The sequence below is a fragment of the Oncorhynchus masou genome, chromosome 10 (genome assembly GCF_036934945.1).
Source record: "Oncorhynchus masou masou isolate Uvic2021 chromosome 10, UVic_Omas_1.1, whole genome shotgun sequence".
NCBI lineage: Eukaryota > Metazoa > Chordata > Actinopteri > Salmoniformes > Salmonidae > Oncorhynchus > Oncorhynchus masou.
The window spans coordinates 988849-1004148 of record NC_088221.1 but is presented as its reverse complement, the minus strand read 5'-3'; the positions used below and the strand labels follow the sequence as shown (position 1 = coordinate 1004148).

Here is a 15300-nt window from a genome sequence, read left to right as displayed (position 1 = left end):
TACACAACATGCCTGCCACTTTGAAGGTGCAAAATATGTTTTATTGAGAAACAAACAAGAAATAAGACAAAAAAACTGTAAACTTGAGCGTGCATAACTATTGACCGCCCCAAATTCAATACTTTGTAGAGCCAACTTTTGCAGCAATTACAGCTGCAAGTCTCTTGGGGTATGTCTCTGTAAGCTTGGCACATCTAGCTACTGGGATTTTTGAAAATATTTCAAGGCAAAACTGCTCCAGCTCCTTCAAGTTGGATAGGTTCTGCTGGTGTACAGCAATCTTTAAGTCATACCACAGAATCTCAATTGGATTGAGGTCTGGGCTTTGAAAAGGTAATTCCAAGACATTCAAATGTTTCCCCTTAAAACCCTTGATTGTTGATTTAGCAGTATGCTTAGGGCCATTGTCCTGCTGGAAGGAGAACCTCCGTCCCAGTCTCAAATCTCTAGAAGACAAACAGGTTTCCCTCAAAAATATCCCTGTATTTAGCGCCATCCATCATTCCTTCAATTCTGACCAGTTTCCCTGCCGATGAAAAACATCCCCACAGCATAATGCTGGTGTTCTTGGGGTGATGAGAGGTGTTGGATTTGCACCAAACATAGCATTTTCCTTGATGGACAAAACCCTCAATTTTAGTCTCATCTCATATGTTTGGGGAGTTTGCCACATACCTTTTGGCGAATACCAAACATGTTTGCTTATTTTTGTCTTTAAGCAATACCTTTTTTTCTGGCCACTACCGTAAAGCCCAGCTCTGTGGAGTGCACGGCTTGAAGTGGCCTATGGACAGATACTCTAATCTCCGCTGTGGAGCTTTGCAGCTCCTTCATGGTTATCTTTGGTCTCTTTGTTGCCGCTCTGATTAATGCTCTCCTTGCATGGTCTGTGAGTTGTGATGAGCAGCCCTCTCTTGGCAGCCCTCTCTTGGTGCCATATTCCTTCAATTTTTTAAAATAATGGATTTAATGGTGCTCTGTGGGATGTTCAGAACAGGTGTATATATACTGAGATCATGTGACACTTAAATAAAGTCCACCTGTGGGCAATCTAACTAATTATGTGACTTCTGTAGGTAATTGTTTGCACCAGATCTTATTTAAGGCCTTCATAGCAAAGGGGGTGAATACATATGCACGCACCACTTTTTTTTTTTTTTGAAACAAGTAATTTTTTTCAACAATCTCAATAGAATCCATTTTAAATTCAGGCTGTAACAACAATATTTTGCTGCAAAGAGACAGAATCACCAGATCCTTTATTCTGGTATTGCCCCTATGTAGCTTGTTTCTGGTCACAGGTTCAGGAATGGTTAAAAATCACAACATTCGCTTAAAATGAACCTTATCAATAGCAGTGTAGGGTGATTTGGAAAGCCATAATCAATCAATCAATAGTACAATACTACTCAAAGGAAAGTGTTTCATCTTTAGCTCACAATCTGTGAATACTACAGTGGTTCCTCCTATAAAAGTTGTGTCATACTGCGGCACACCTTGCGGCATTCTGTGGCTTGTCATTTAATTCTCAGCCATTTTTTATGTTACTGCAAGTTATTGCTAGTTTGACCACCAGAGGGCATCTTTGAGAAGCATTTGATATTCTTCCATATTGCAGGCACGTGGGAGACTGGGGTTCAATTCCCCAACGGGGAGGAAGGAGTAGACTGTCCTTGTAAATAAGAATTTGTTCTTAAATGATTCCATGTGTTATTTCATAGTTGTGATGTCTTCACTATTATTCTACAATGTAGAAAGTAGTAAAAATATAGATCAATCCTGGAATGAGTTGGTGTGTCCAAACCTTTGACTCGTATTTGCTTAATTAATAAAATTAATATTATGGTGTTTCAATTCCATTAAAAATGAATAACCCTCTGGGTAAATTATCAAGTTAATTAAGGTTGGGTAGTTAGTTAGCCTTTAGTTAATATACTGGAAAGTTTGATGTATAACTACTAATGTTAGGTAGCTAGATAACATGCCGGTACCTACTGCTGTAATGATATGCTATGTGGTTCATAAGGACAGCATAGCTAACAAATTGTCAGCTAACATAACGTGTAAGGTAACTTATTTGAAAAGTCATTACTTTATTACATTGAGTACCAAGCTACCCCAAGGTTGCACTCTATAGACTCTGCGGCTTCAGCATGCATTTGGTTCACAGTCGATAGCGCACTGGACTTCGGCAAGAAGGTTGAGGGTTCGAAACCTGCTCCCCGATTAGTTTAATTTGAAGTCATGCACAATTACTGTGTGATGATGGCATCTCAGGTAAGCAGCACTGGGCGTTCTTCCGTCCAACTTCTACATAGCTAGTAGTTAGCGCCTACGACTCAGTGTCGGTTCATAACATCCTACTATATTACATAGATACATACATACCGTATATAACATTCTACTATATTACGTACAGTTGAAGTCCGAAGTTCACATAAATCTTAGCCAAATACATTTAAACTCAGTTTCAAAATTCCTGACCTTTAATCCTAGTAAAAATTCACTGTCTTTGGTCAGTTAGGATCACCACATTGCCACAGAATAATAGTAGAGAGAATGATTTATTTCAGCTTTTATTTCTTTCATCACATTCCCAGTGGGTCAGAAGTTTACATACACTCAATTAGTATTTGGTAGCATTGCCTTTAAATTGTTTAACTTGGGTCAAATGTTTTGGTTAGTTTTCCACAAGCGTCCCACAAAAAGTTGGGTGAATTTTGGCCCATTCCTCCTGACAGAGCAGGTGTAACCAAGTCAGGTTTGTAGGCCTCCTTGCTCGCACACGCTTGTTCAGGTCTGCCCACAAATGTTCTATAGGATTGCGGTCAGGGCTTTGTGATGGACACTCCAGTACCTTGACTTTGTTGTCCTTAAGCCATTTTTCCAGAACTTTGGAAGTATGCTTGGGGTCATTGTCCATTTGGAAGACCCATTTGTGACCAAGCTTTAACTTCCTCACTGATGTCTTGAGATATTACTTCAATATATCCAAATAATTTTCCATCCTCATGAAGCCATCTATTTTGTGAAGTTCACCAGTCCCTCCTGCAGCAAAGCACACCCACAGTATGATGCTGCCACCCCCGTGCTTCTCGGTTGGGAAGGTGTTCTTCGGCCCGCAAGCCTCCCCTTTTTTCCTCCAAACATAACGATGGTCATTATGGCCATCGTTATGACATCATGACATAATTTTATGGAATTTTCCAAGCTGTTTAAAGGCACAGTCAACTTAGTGTATGTAAACTTCTGACCCACTGGAATTGTGATACAGTGAACTATAAATGAAATAATCTGTCTGTAAACAGTTGTTGGAAAAATGACTTGTATCATGCACAAAGTAGATGTCCTAACCGACTTGCCAAAACTATAGTTTGTGAACAAGAAATTTGTGGAGTGGTTGAAAAACAAGTTTTAATGACCCCAATTTAAGTGTATGTAAACTTCCGACTTCAACTAACAATAATACATTACTGAACATAAACTCTTTTATCCCACCCCTCAGCCACTCTCAGCACATCCCACCTACTGTATCACCATAGACCACCCTCGTTTGGTTTCCATTTGCCATATATTCTTAAATTGTGCTGTGATGTTTTACATAGGTTTTCAACGTTGAATATATTTTAGATTTTAGATTCTTCAAAGTATCCACCCTTTGCCTTGATGACAGCTTTGCACACTCTTGTCAATCTCTCAACCAGCTTCAAGCGGTAGTCTTTGAACAATCTAAATAGAATGAGATAAATATATTTTGATTTGTTTTAACACTTTTTTGGTTACTACATGATTACATATGTGTTATTATATAGTTTTGCTGAATTCACTATTATTCTACAATATACAAAATAGTAAAAAATAAAGAAAAACCCTTGAATGGGTAGGTGTGTCCAAACTATTGACAGGTATTGTATATGTATCAGAAAATCTGTAAAAACAAAAAAAAAGATGTGTCCTCTGAAGGGAGGGGGGAGGGGGAGTGTTGGATGGCTTAGTAAAAATTAAAAAGAATACAAAAACAGACAACAAAATGTGGAAAAGTTCAAGGTGTGTGAATACTTTCTGAAGGCATTGTAGATATAGGCAGGGACGAAAAGCCAAGTGTTAAAAGATTTAGGTGGACGCAATGAATAACTGCTGCTGCCATCCCACTGACAAAACATGCCCCCCAACCAACCCCTCCTCCCATTTTCTCTGCCATCCCTGGCTGGTAATTCAGGTGTGGTCAAAGCAGGGGGGCGAGCATGCACCCCCTCTCACCTCCAGAGGGTCCCGGTGTCGGCCAAAGACCCCATGGACCCGAAGGAGCCCTGGTAAAAGCTTTTCAGGAAAGTGGGAGCGGAGAAGGAGGAGGAGAGACTGAAGTTGGACTCGCTCTCCGACACGCTGCGCGTTCTCGAGTAGGGCACGGGGCTGGGATGTTGTTCAAAATAAAGAAACCAAGGTTATTGTGGAATAAATGTGGTTCTGGATACAAAATGAATGTTCAATAAAAAAAGAAGAGTCATGCCATGGGCTGGTGACATTATGATGTTGACTGTGTTTGTAGGGTCTGTTCTGTTGGTTGTGTTCTTTTTGTGTTGTGAAAAGAATGTTCATCAGCAGAAACTAGACCGGATTGACTCGTTTTAAAAAGAATCAAATCGTTATGGTGGGAAAGCCATTCACATAATATGAAATTAAAGAATGTAAAATAGATGACATTGTTGATGTAGAACAGATGATGGGTGCATAAATGATTTGTCAGTTAGTGACATACTCATTAGTGTGGACTTTCCATGACAGTTAGTTTTAGCGTCTTAAAGCTGAAATCCACATAAGGAGAACAGCGCCACTGTTCACCCCAGCACATTCGTTATTGTTTTATAGATGCAATCCAGCATCCTGTAAACATAGATCTTTTTTACAGTAAATACTCTGCTGTTCTATCACGTCTGCAATGAAATCCGAGGGGAAAAACTGTGTTAGTTGTTTAAAGTAACTTCCTTGCTGTTGTAAAATGGATGTGTCAGTTTCACCATTACAAATTCCAGCTTAAAAACAAAACTTTCCATCAATATTTCAATAACAGTAGCTGTCAATGTGTCATTGCTAGCATTAGCCCCTAAAGAACATATTCCACATTCAAGTACAATATGAGGTGCTATTTTATAAAAGGCCCTATGCCAATCTTATTTACATCACAAATAAAGCATGTTTCCTCATCACAAGATGCTGTCTATACACAAACGTTGACTAGGGCAAATCACCAGGCTAGAATGAGAGAAGCTTCAGAAGAAGATCTGCATCTTCCCACATAGAAATAGAACAAACAGAATAGTCATTCAATTTCTACGTCTGTATTTCTACGGTGCTAAATTGCCTTCAAAAAGTATTCATGCCCCTGGAATTTTCCACATTTTGTTATTGCCGGAATACAAAATTGATGGCATTTTTTTCCCTTACCCATCTACATGGAATACCCCATAATGACAAAGTGAAAACATGTAGTTTTTTTCTTAACCATCTACACAGAATACCCCATAATGACAAAGTGAAAACATAAATATATTTTTCTTACCGATCTACACGGAATACCCCATAATGACAAAGTAAGAAAATATATATTTTTCTTACCCATCTACACGGAATACCCCATAATGACAAAGTGAAAACATGTATATATTTCCTTACCCATCTACACGGAATACCACATAATGACAAAGTGAAAACATATATACATTTCCTTACCCATCTACACGGAATACCCCATAATGACAAAGTGAAAACACACATATATATATTTTTTTCTTACCCATCTACACGGAATAACGCATAATGACAAAGTGAAAACATATATATATTTTTCTTACCCATCTACATGGAATACCCCGTAATGACAAAGTGAAAACATATATATTTTTTCTTACCCATCTACACGGAATACCCCATAATGACAAAGTGAAAACATATATATGTCACGCCCTGGTCGATATATATTGTGTTTGTCTTTATTTATTTGGTCAGGCCAGGGTGTGACATGGGTTTTTGTGGTGTGTTCTGTCTTGGGGGTGTATAGCATAGTCTATGGCTGCCTGAGGCGGTTCTCAATCAGAGTCAGGTGATTTTCGTTGTCTCTGATTGGGAACCATATTTAGGCAGCCATATTCTTTGAGTATTTCGTGGGTGATTGTTCCTGTCTCTGTGTTTGTTGTCACCAGATAGGCTGTATAGGTTTTCACCTTTCGTTTGTTTTGTATCATTCGTTTTTCATTCGTCATTAAACATGTATCAAGAATACCACGCTGCATTTTGGTCCGACTCTCCTTCACCAGACGAAAGCCGTTACAGAATCACCCACCACAACAGGACCAAGCGGCGTGGTAACAGGCAACAGCAGCAGCAGGAACAGCGTGACAAGACTTTCTGGACTTGGGAGGAAATCCTCGACGGGAGAGGACCCTGGGCTAAACCAGGGGAGTGTAGCCGCCCCAAGGTGCAGCAAGAGAAGGAATGGACATGGGAGGACGAACTGGACGGTGAAGGACCCTGGGCTCAGCCTGGAGAATATCGCAGCCCCAAAGAAGAACTGGAGGCGGCGAAAACGGAAAGGCGCCGATATGAGGAGGCAGCACTGCGACTCGGAAGGAAGCCTGAGAGTCAGCCCCAAAAATTTCTTGGCGGGGGCTCAGGGAGAGTGTGGCAGAGTCAGGAGTCAGACCTGAGCCAACTCTCCCTGTTTATCGTGAGGAGCCAAGGAGGAGACCAGAACCAGAGCCGGTGTTGGAGGTGAGCGAAGCAGAGACTGAAGGAGTTAATGGGGAAACAGGAGGAGAGAGAAATGAGGGAGTTGCTGAGTTGGTGCTTTTTGCATGGAATTTGCCAGACGGAGCGTATCAGGGATTTGATGTCACCTGGGTCAGCGCTCCATACTTGTCCTGAGGTGCGTGTTAGTCGGCTGGTGAAGTTGGTGCCAGCCTCACGCACCAGGCCTCCTGTGCACATCCTTAGCCTTGCACGTCCTGTGCCAGCACTGCTCTCAAGATCTCCAGTACGCCTTCACGGTCAAGCCCATCCTGTGCCACCTCCACACACCAGCCCTCCGGTGGCAGCTCCCCGCACCAGGCTTCCTGTGCGTGTCCTCGGCCCAGTACCACCAGTGCCAGCACCACGCATCAGGCCTACAGTGCGCCTCGCCTCTCCAGCGCTGCCGGAGCCTTTCTCCTCTCCAGCGCTGCCGGAGTCTCCCGCCTATTCAGCGCTGCCCGATCCTTCCTCCTCTCCTGCGCTGCCGGAGCCTCCCGCCTGTTCAGCGCTGCTGGAGCCTTTCTCCTCTCCTGCGCTGCCGGAGTCTCCCGCCTGTTCAGCGCTGCCCGAGCCTTCCTCCTCTCCTGCGCTGCCGGAGTCTCCCGCCTGTTTAGCGCAGCCAGAGCCTTCCTCCACTCCTGCGCTGCCGGAGTCTCGCGCCTGTTCAGCGCTGCCAGAGCCTTCCTCCTCTACAGCGCTGCTGGAGTCTCCTGCCTGTTCAGCGCAGCCAGAGCTGCCAGCCTGCATGGAGCAGCCAGAGCTGTCAGCCTGCATGGAGCAGCCAGAGCTGTCAGTCTGCATGGAGCAGCCAGAGCTGCCAGTCTGCATGGAGCAGCCAGAGCTGCCAGTCTGCATGGAGCAGCCAGTCTGCAAGGAGCTGCCAGTCTGAAAGGAGCCGCCAGTCAGCATGGAGCAGCCAGATCCGTCAGTCTGCCAGGATCCGCCAGTCAGCCAGACTCTTCCAGATCTGCAAGTCAGCCAGACTCTTCCAGATCTGCCAGTCAGCCAGACTCTTCCAGATCTGCCAGTCAGCCAGACTCTTCCAGATCTGCAAGTCAGCCAGACTCTTCCAGATCTGCCAGTCAGCCAGACTCTTCCAGATCTGCCAGTCAGCCAGACTCTTCCAGATCTGCCAGTCAGCCAGACTCTTCCAGAACCGCCAGTCAGCCAGACTCTTCCAGATCCGCCAGTCAGCCAGACTCTTCCAGATCCGCCAGTCAGCCAGACTCTTCCAGATCCGCCAGTCAGCCAGACTCTTCCAGATCCGCCAGTCAACCAGACTCTTCCAGATCCGCCAGTCAACCAGACTCTTCCAGATCCGCCAGTCAACCAGACTCTTCCAGAACCGCCAGCCAGCCAGGATCTGCCGTATCCAACTACCTGCCTGGGCTTCCTCTCAGTGCTGGGCTTCCCCTCATTGCTGAGCTTCTCCAGTCCCGAGCTGCCCCTCAGTCCCGAGCTGCCCCTCAGTCCCGAGCTGCCCCTCAGTCCCGAGCTGCCCCTCAGCCCCGAGCTGCCCCTCAGCCCCGAGCTGCCCCTCAGCCCCGAGCTGCCCCTCAGTCCAGTGGGGTTCTGGGTGAGGACTACTAGGCCATGGTCGGTGGCGAGGCTGGACTATCTTAGGACGCGAGGAGGAGGGACAAAGACATTGATAGAGTGGGGTCTACGTCCCGCGCCGGAGCCGCCACCATGGACAGACGCCCACCCGGACCCTCCCTCTTGTTTTGATGTGCGTCCGGGAGTCCGCACCTTAGGGGGGGTTCTGTCACACCCTGGTCGATATATATTGTGTTTGTCTTTATTTATTTGGTCAGGCCAGGGTGTGACATGGGTTTTGTGGTGTGTTTTGTCTTGGGGGTGTCTAGCATAGTCTATGGCTGCCTGAGGCGGTTCTCAATCAGAGTCAGGTGATTTTTGTTGTCTCTGATTGGGAACCATATTTAGGCAGCCATATTCTTTGAGTATTTCGTGGGTGATTGTTCCTGTCTCTGTGTTTGTTGTCACCAGATAGGCTGTATAGGTTTTCACGTTCCGTTTGTTGTTTTGTATCATTCATTTTTCATTCGTCATTAAACATGTATCAAGAATACCATGCTGCATTTTGGTCCGACTCTCCTTCACCAGACGAAAGCCGTTACAATATACAGTGGGGTAAAACATATATATTTGTTTTTATTTTGATGGAGGGGGATTTATTGAAAATGAAATACAGAAATCAGATTTACATAAGTATTCACACCCCTTTGCTGACACTCCAAACGTAGCTTAGGTGCATCCAACGTCCCTTGATCATCCTTGAGATGTCACTACAACTTCATGGGAGTCCACCTGTGGCCAATTCAATTGTTTGGATGATTTAGAAAGGAACACACCTGTCTATATAAGGTCCACAGTTGACAGTGCTGTCCCCAGTCTACCTGGCCGTGCTACTGCTCCAGTTTCAACTGTTCTGCCTGCTGCTATGGAATCCTGACCTGTTCACCGGACGTGCTACCTGTCCCAGACCTATTATTTGACCATGCTGGGCACTTATGAACATTTGAACATCTTGGCCATGTTCTGTTATAATCTCCACCCCGCACAGCCAGAAGAGGACTGGCCACCCCTCATAGCCTGGTTCCTCTCTAGGTTTCTTTCTAGGTGTTGGCCTTTCTAGGGAATTTTTCCTAGCCAACGTGCTTCAACACCTGCATTGCTTGCTGTTTGGGGTTTTAGGCTGAATTTCTGTACAGCACTTTGAGATATCAGCTGATGTACGAAGGGCTATATAAATAAATTTGATTTGACAGTGCATGTCAGAGCAGAAACTATACCATGAAGTCGGTAGATCTCAGAGGTGGTATTGTGATGAGGCACCTATCTGGGGAAGGGTATAAAACCATTTCTAGAGTGTTGAACGTTTCCAAGAGCACAGTGGTCTCCATCATTGGGAAATTGAAAAATATATGGAACTACCCAGACCTAGAGTTGGCCGTCCAACCAAACGTATCAACCAGGCAAGAAGGACCTTGGTGAGGGAGGGCACCAAGAACCCAACGACCACTCTGACAGAACTACAGAGTTCCTTGGCTGAGATGGGAGAACCTGCCAGAAGGACAACTGTCTCCACAGCACTTCACCAATCTGGGCTTTATGGGACAGTGGCCAGACAGAAGCCACTCCTGAGAAAAAGGCACATGGCAGTATGCATGGAGTCTGAGAAAAGGCACATGGCAGTATGCATGGAGTCTGAAAAAAGGCACATGGCAGTATGCATGGAGTCTGAAAAAAGGCACATGGCAGTATGCATGGAGTCTGAAAAAAGGCACATGGCAGTATGCATGGAGTCTGAAAAAAGGCACATGGCAGTATGCATGGAGTCTGAGAAAAAGGCACATGGCAGTATGCTTGGAGTCTGAAAAAAGGCACATGGCAGTATGCATGGAGTCTGAAAAAAGGCACATGGCAGTATGCATGGAGTCTGAGAAAAAGGCACATGGCAGTATGCATGGAGTCTGAAAAAAGGCACATGGCAGTATGCATGGAGTCTGAGAAAAAGGCACATGGCAGTATGCATGGAGTCTGAAAAAAGGCACATGGCAGTATGCATGGAGTCTGAAAAAAGGCACATGGCAGTATGCATGGAGTCTGAGAAAAAGGCACATGGCAGTATGCATGGAGTCTGAAAAAAGGCACATGGCAGTATGCATGGAGTCTGAGAAAAAGGCACATGGCAGTATGCATGGAGTCTGAAAAAGGCACATGGCAGTATGCATGGAGTCTGAAAAAAGGCACATGGCAGTATGCATGGAGTCTGAAAAAAGGCACATGGCAGTATGCATGGAGTCTGAAAAAAGGCACATGGCAGTATGCATGGAGTCTGAAAAAAGGCACATGGCAGTATGCATGGAGTCTGAGAAAAAGGCACATGGCAGTATGCATGGAGTCTGAAAAAAGGCACATGGCAGTATGCATGGAGTCTGAGAAAAAGGCACATGGCAGTATGCATGGAGTCTGAAAAAAGGCACATGGCAGTATGCATGGAGTCTGAGAAAAAGGCACATGGCAGTATGCATGGAGTCTGAAAAAAGGCACATGGCAGTATGCATGGAGTCTGAAAAAAGGCACATGGCAGTATGCATGGAGTCTGAGAAAAAGGCACATGGCAGTATGCATGGAGTCTGAAAAAAGGCACATGGCAGTATGCATGGAGTCTGAGAAAAAGGCACATGGCAGTATGCATGGAGTCTGAAAAAGGCACATGGCAGTATGCATGGAGTCTGAAAAAAGGCACATGGCAGTATGCATGGAGTCTGAAAAAAGGCACATGGCAGTATGCATGGAGTCTGAAAAAAGGCACATGGCAGTATGCATGGAGTCTGAAAAAAGGCACATGGCAGTATGCATGGAGTCTGAGAAAAAGGCACATGGCAGTATGCATGGAGTCTGAAAAAAGGCACATGGCAGTATGCATGGAGTCTGAGAAAAGGCACATGGCAGTATGCATGGAGTCTGAAAAAAGGCACATGGCAGTATGCATGGAGTCTGAGAAAAAGGCACATGGCAGTATGCATGGAGTCTGAAAAAAGGCACATGGCAGTATGCATGGAGTCTGAAAAAAGGCACATGGCAGTATGCATGGAGTCTGAGAAAAAGGCACATGGCAGTATGCATGGAGTCTGAAAAAAGGCACATGGCAGTATGCATGGAGTCTGAGAAAAAGGCACATGGCAGTATGCATGGAGTCTGAAAAAAGGCACATGGCAGTATGCATGGAGTCTGAAAAAAGGCACATGGCAGTATGCATGGAGTCTGAAAAAAGGCACATGGCAGTATGCATGGAGTCTGAAAAAAGGCACATGGCAATATGCATGGAGTCTGAAAAAAGGCACATGGCAGTATGCATGGAGTCTGAGAAAAAGGCACATGGCAGTATGCATGGAGTCTGAAAAAAGGCACATGGCAGTATGCATGGAGTCTGAGAAAAAGGCACATGGCAGTATGCATGGAGTCTGAAAAAAGGCACATGGCAGTATGCATGGAGTCTGAGAAAAAGGCACATGGCAGTATGCATGGAGTCTGAAAAAAGGCACATGGCAGTATGCTTGGAGTCTGAAAAAAGGCACATGGCAGTATGCTTGGAGTCTGAAAAAAGGCACATGGCAGTATGCATGGAGTCTGAAAAAAGGCACATGGCAGTATGCTTGGAGTCTGAAAAAAGGCACATGGCAGTATGCATGGAGTCTGAAAAAAGGCACATGGCAGTATGCATGGAGTCTGAAAAAAGGCACATGGCAGTATGCATGGAGTCTGAAAAAAGGCACATGGCAGTATGCTTGGAGTCTGAAAAAAGGCACATGGCAGTATGCATGGAGTCTGAAAAAAGGCACATGGCAGTATGCATGGAGTCTGAAAAAAGGCACATGGCAGTATGCTTGGAGTCTGAAAAAAGGCACATGGCAGTATGCATGGAGTCTGAAAAAAGGCACATGGCAGTATGCATGGAGTCTGAAAAAAGGCACGTGAAAGACAGAGCATTAGGAAAAACAATTCTGTGATCAGATGGAGAAAACCAGGAACGGCTCATCCCTAGCGTGAAGCATGGTGGTGGCAGCGTCCTGCTATGGGGATGCTTTTCAGCAGCAGGGACTGAGAGACTGGAAAGGACAGAGGAAACAATGACTGGAGGCAAATACAGGCCAATCCTTGATGAGAACCTGCTTCAGAGTACAAACGACCTTAGACTGGGGTGAAGATTTACATTCCAACAGGACAATGACCGCGAACATACAGCCAAACAAACCCAGAATGGCTTCTGAACAATGTTAAAGTCCTTGAGTGGCTGAGCCAAAGCCCAGACTTGAATCCCATTGAAAATCTGTGACTTGATGATTGCAGTTCACTGCCGCTCCCCATCTAACTTATCAGAGTTTGAGAAACTCTGCAGGGAAGTATCTTATAAAATCCCCAAATACAGATGTGCAAAGCTGATAGAGACATACCAAAAACGACTCAAAACTGTAATCGTCGCCAAAGGTGCTTCTACAAAGTATTGACTTAGGGATGTGAATATTTATGTAAATTCGATGTCATCTCCAATAAATTTGCAAACATTTCTAAAAACCTGTTTTCACTTTGTTATTATTATTATTATGTGTAGATAGAGAAGATTTTTTTTTTTATCCGTTTGGAATTCAGGCTGTAACACATGTGGAATAAGCCAAGGGGTGTGAACACTTTCTGAAGGCAGTGTAAATGGATAGAACCAAACTATTGGGGCCAGGGTCCATTTGGTCCATCTTTATCTCATTCTAGTCACGTGGGAAGGAAGTGACATAAGGATAACAGGAAGTGAAGTGTGTGGCTTCGTGTCATGGCCTTTGTTTGTTTACCTGCTCTGCAGTAGTTCGGGGTTGACAGACTGCTGCCTACGGAGCAGGGTCTTGCTGTGGGTACCAGTGCCCCCCTGTTGGACTCCCTGGGTGGACGCGTCGTTGAACGAGATGCGCTTCTTCACGGGCAGGTGGCTGAAGGTGTGGGCACGTCGCCGGAACTGGAGGGCATCTGGGTCATCGTCAGGGAAACCAGGGGGCGTGCCTGGTGGGGAGTCGCCGGGAGAGTCGTCCGCCTGGAGGGGACAGAGTGATGAAGATGAGGATGAAGAGAATGATGACTTGCAATGTACATCGGAGACCATTAATACACTTCCTGACCCCATACCTTCTTTTGCATTAACCAGGTCCCAGATTTGTTTGTGCTGTGTATATATATATATTGTCTTTGGCATGCAGGAGTTGGCTATACAGCACAAACAGATCTGAGACCAGAATAGTGTTGCATGAGGTGGACTCTAGACTCTGGAGAATGCATTGAGTTGCATGCATTGAGGTGCACAAAAGTTAGACCAAATGACACTCTAGGATAGAAATCAAACACAGCTAGAATTCAAAACTTGCTGCTATGATACATACCAAATCCTGCATAAAATCCAATCTGATTCCAAAAACTAAAATACTTAAGCAATTACTAGCAATATAACTTCCACACTCCATTCCAAAGCCAACAGGTCTGCACTTACCGACTACTAGCAAGTGTCCTCACTCAATACGGTACAACTCCACACACTCCAACTCTCTTAGTCCTATTCCCTGATGCCTCTGTGCCTCCCCATGCTGCTCCACTCATCTATTGTACTCTAATAAGCTGCACCCTGTGACTCACTGCATCACACTACAGGAGGAAAGGCCCTACACAGCTCCGTTCCAAACCAAACCCTCCATCCCTACCCTTACGCCGTCGCAGACTCCCTCTCACACATCTGACATGTAAGAAAAATGCAGGGCTACCTTGAAAAAGATACCTGGCCTCAATTGGTCTCCCCTGCTTAAATAAAGGTTAAATCAATGCTGGTCCTCCACATAGCTTGCGTAGAGGTTGGGGGTGGAATTATTCCTATGTTCCTCAAACCTAGTCAGTCCTTTCAGTGCTGCCACAGACCAACAAGGGCTTTGGGATATGACTCAGAGGTACGTTTGTTTGGCTTGGGACTAGGCCCGTTTCACATTGTGAAGAGGCTAGTATAGGCCCCTCCAGTTCCAGTGTTGGAGGGCCTGTTTACAAGGAAGTGTAGAGGAAGTATTGAGGCATTGCTCAGCAGACACAGAGCAGGACACATCCCGTCTCTGTTTCCTACCCTGGCCTCTGTGTCCGGAGACCGCCCTCAGATCATAGTAGAGGCCTCACTCAGCTCAAAACACAGGTCCCGAGGCCAGGGGGTAACACACCACACAGAAACATACACAGACACAAAGACAGGCAAAAACACGGACCCACACAAACATGCATGCACACACATGTACACACAGACTCCCAGAGACAAACACACATGTACACACAGACTCCCAGAGACAAACACGCACGAACACACATGCGCACACAGTCACAGTCAGCTGTGGGAAAAGGCAACTAAGGTGAATAGAACACATCTGACACTGTCCTTGATTTTGGAGAGGTGTTGCCCCGTGTGCTGAGTAACAATATTTTTTAAATGACCGGATAATGAGTGAAAGACTGGTAGCTCGGGGAGGGAGGGAAGGTATTGTTGTTGAGTAATACTATATTTCTATGTTCTAGGTTGAACTGTGAGCGAAGGTGGTAACTTTGCATACTAGTTGTAGATGCTTGTGATGTACATCTCGTGATGTTTTTACAGGAGAAAGCAAACTCACTCACACTTCTGGGGCATGTGAGGACTCATATGTTTGTGTGTGTGGTCCTACTATGATTTAAAGCAGGGATCACCAACTAGATTCAGTAGCGGGCCAATTTTAAAAATAAAAAAATAAAATCAGTTGGGGAACTTGATTTATGGTATAACATGTACCCTCCCTGTCTCTCCCCGCCCATGCCCATTGCCAAAATGTCTGACAGGGGGGATTGGCCAGAGGGTCGACATCACACCCCCGCCCCACATTTTGCATCCTTGTGACACTAGAGTGAACAACTCCGCCATTAAACAACCGTCCAGGCTACGTT

The 15300-nt window shown here is 45.2% G+C and overlaps 1 protein-coding gene across 2 annotated transcripts in view; it reads right to left on the bottom strand.

The window, feature by feature from the left end:
• Nucleotides 1-15300, bottom strand: part of tbc1d4 (TBC1 domain family, member 4) — a 153942-nt gene that overhangs the window by 47983 nt on the left and 90659 nt on the right. Inside the window, exons 12-13 of one of the 2 annotated variants that reach the window (XM_064975640.1) lie at nt 13158-13393; nt 4261-4413 (exon numbers count right to left, since the gene is read on the bottom strand). In XM_064975640.1, the coding sequence (XP_064831712.1) occupies nt 4261-4413; nt 13158-13393 (389 nt within the window). The remainder of the gene's footprint in view (nt 1-4260; nt 4414-13157; nt 13394-15300) is intronic. The other variant, XM_064975641.1, reaches the window with a different exon arrangement.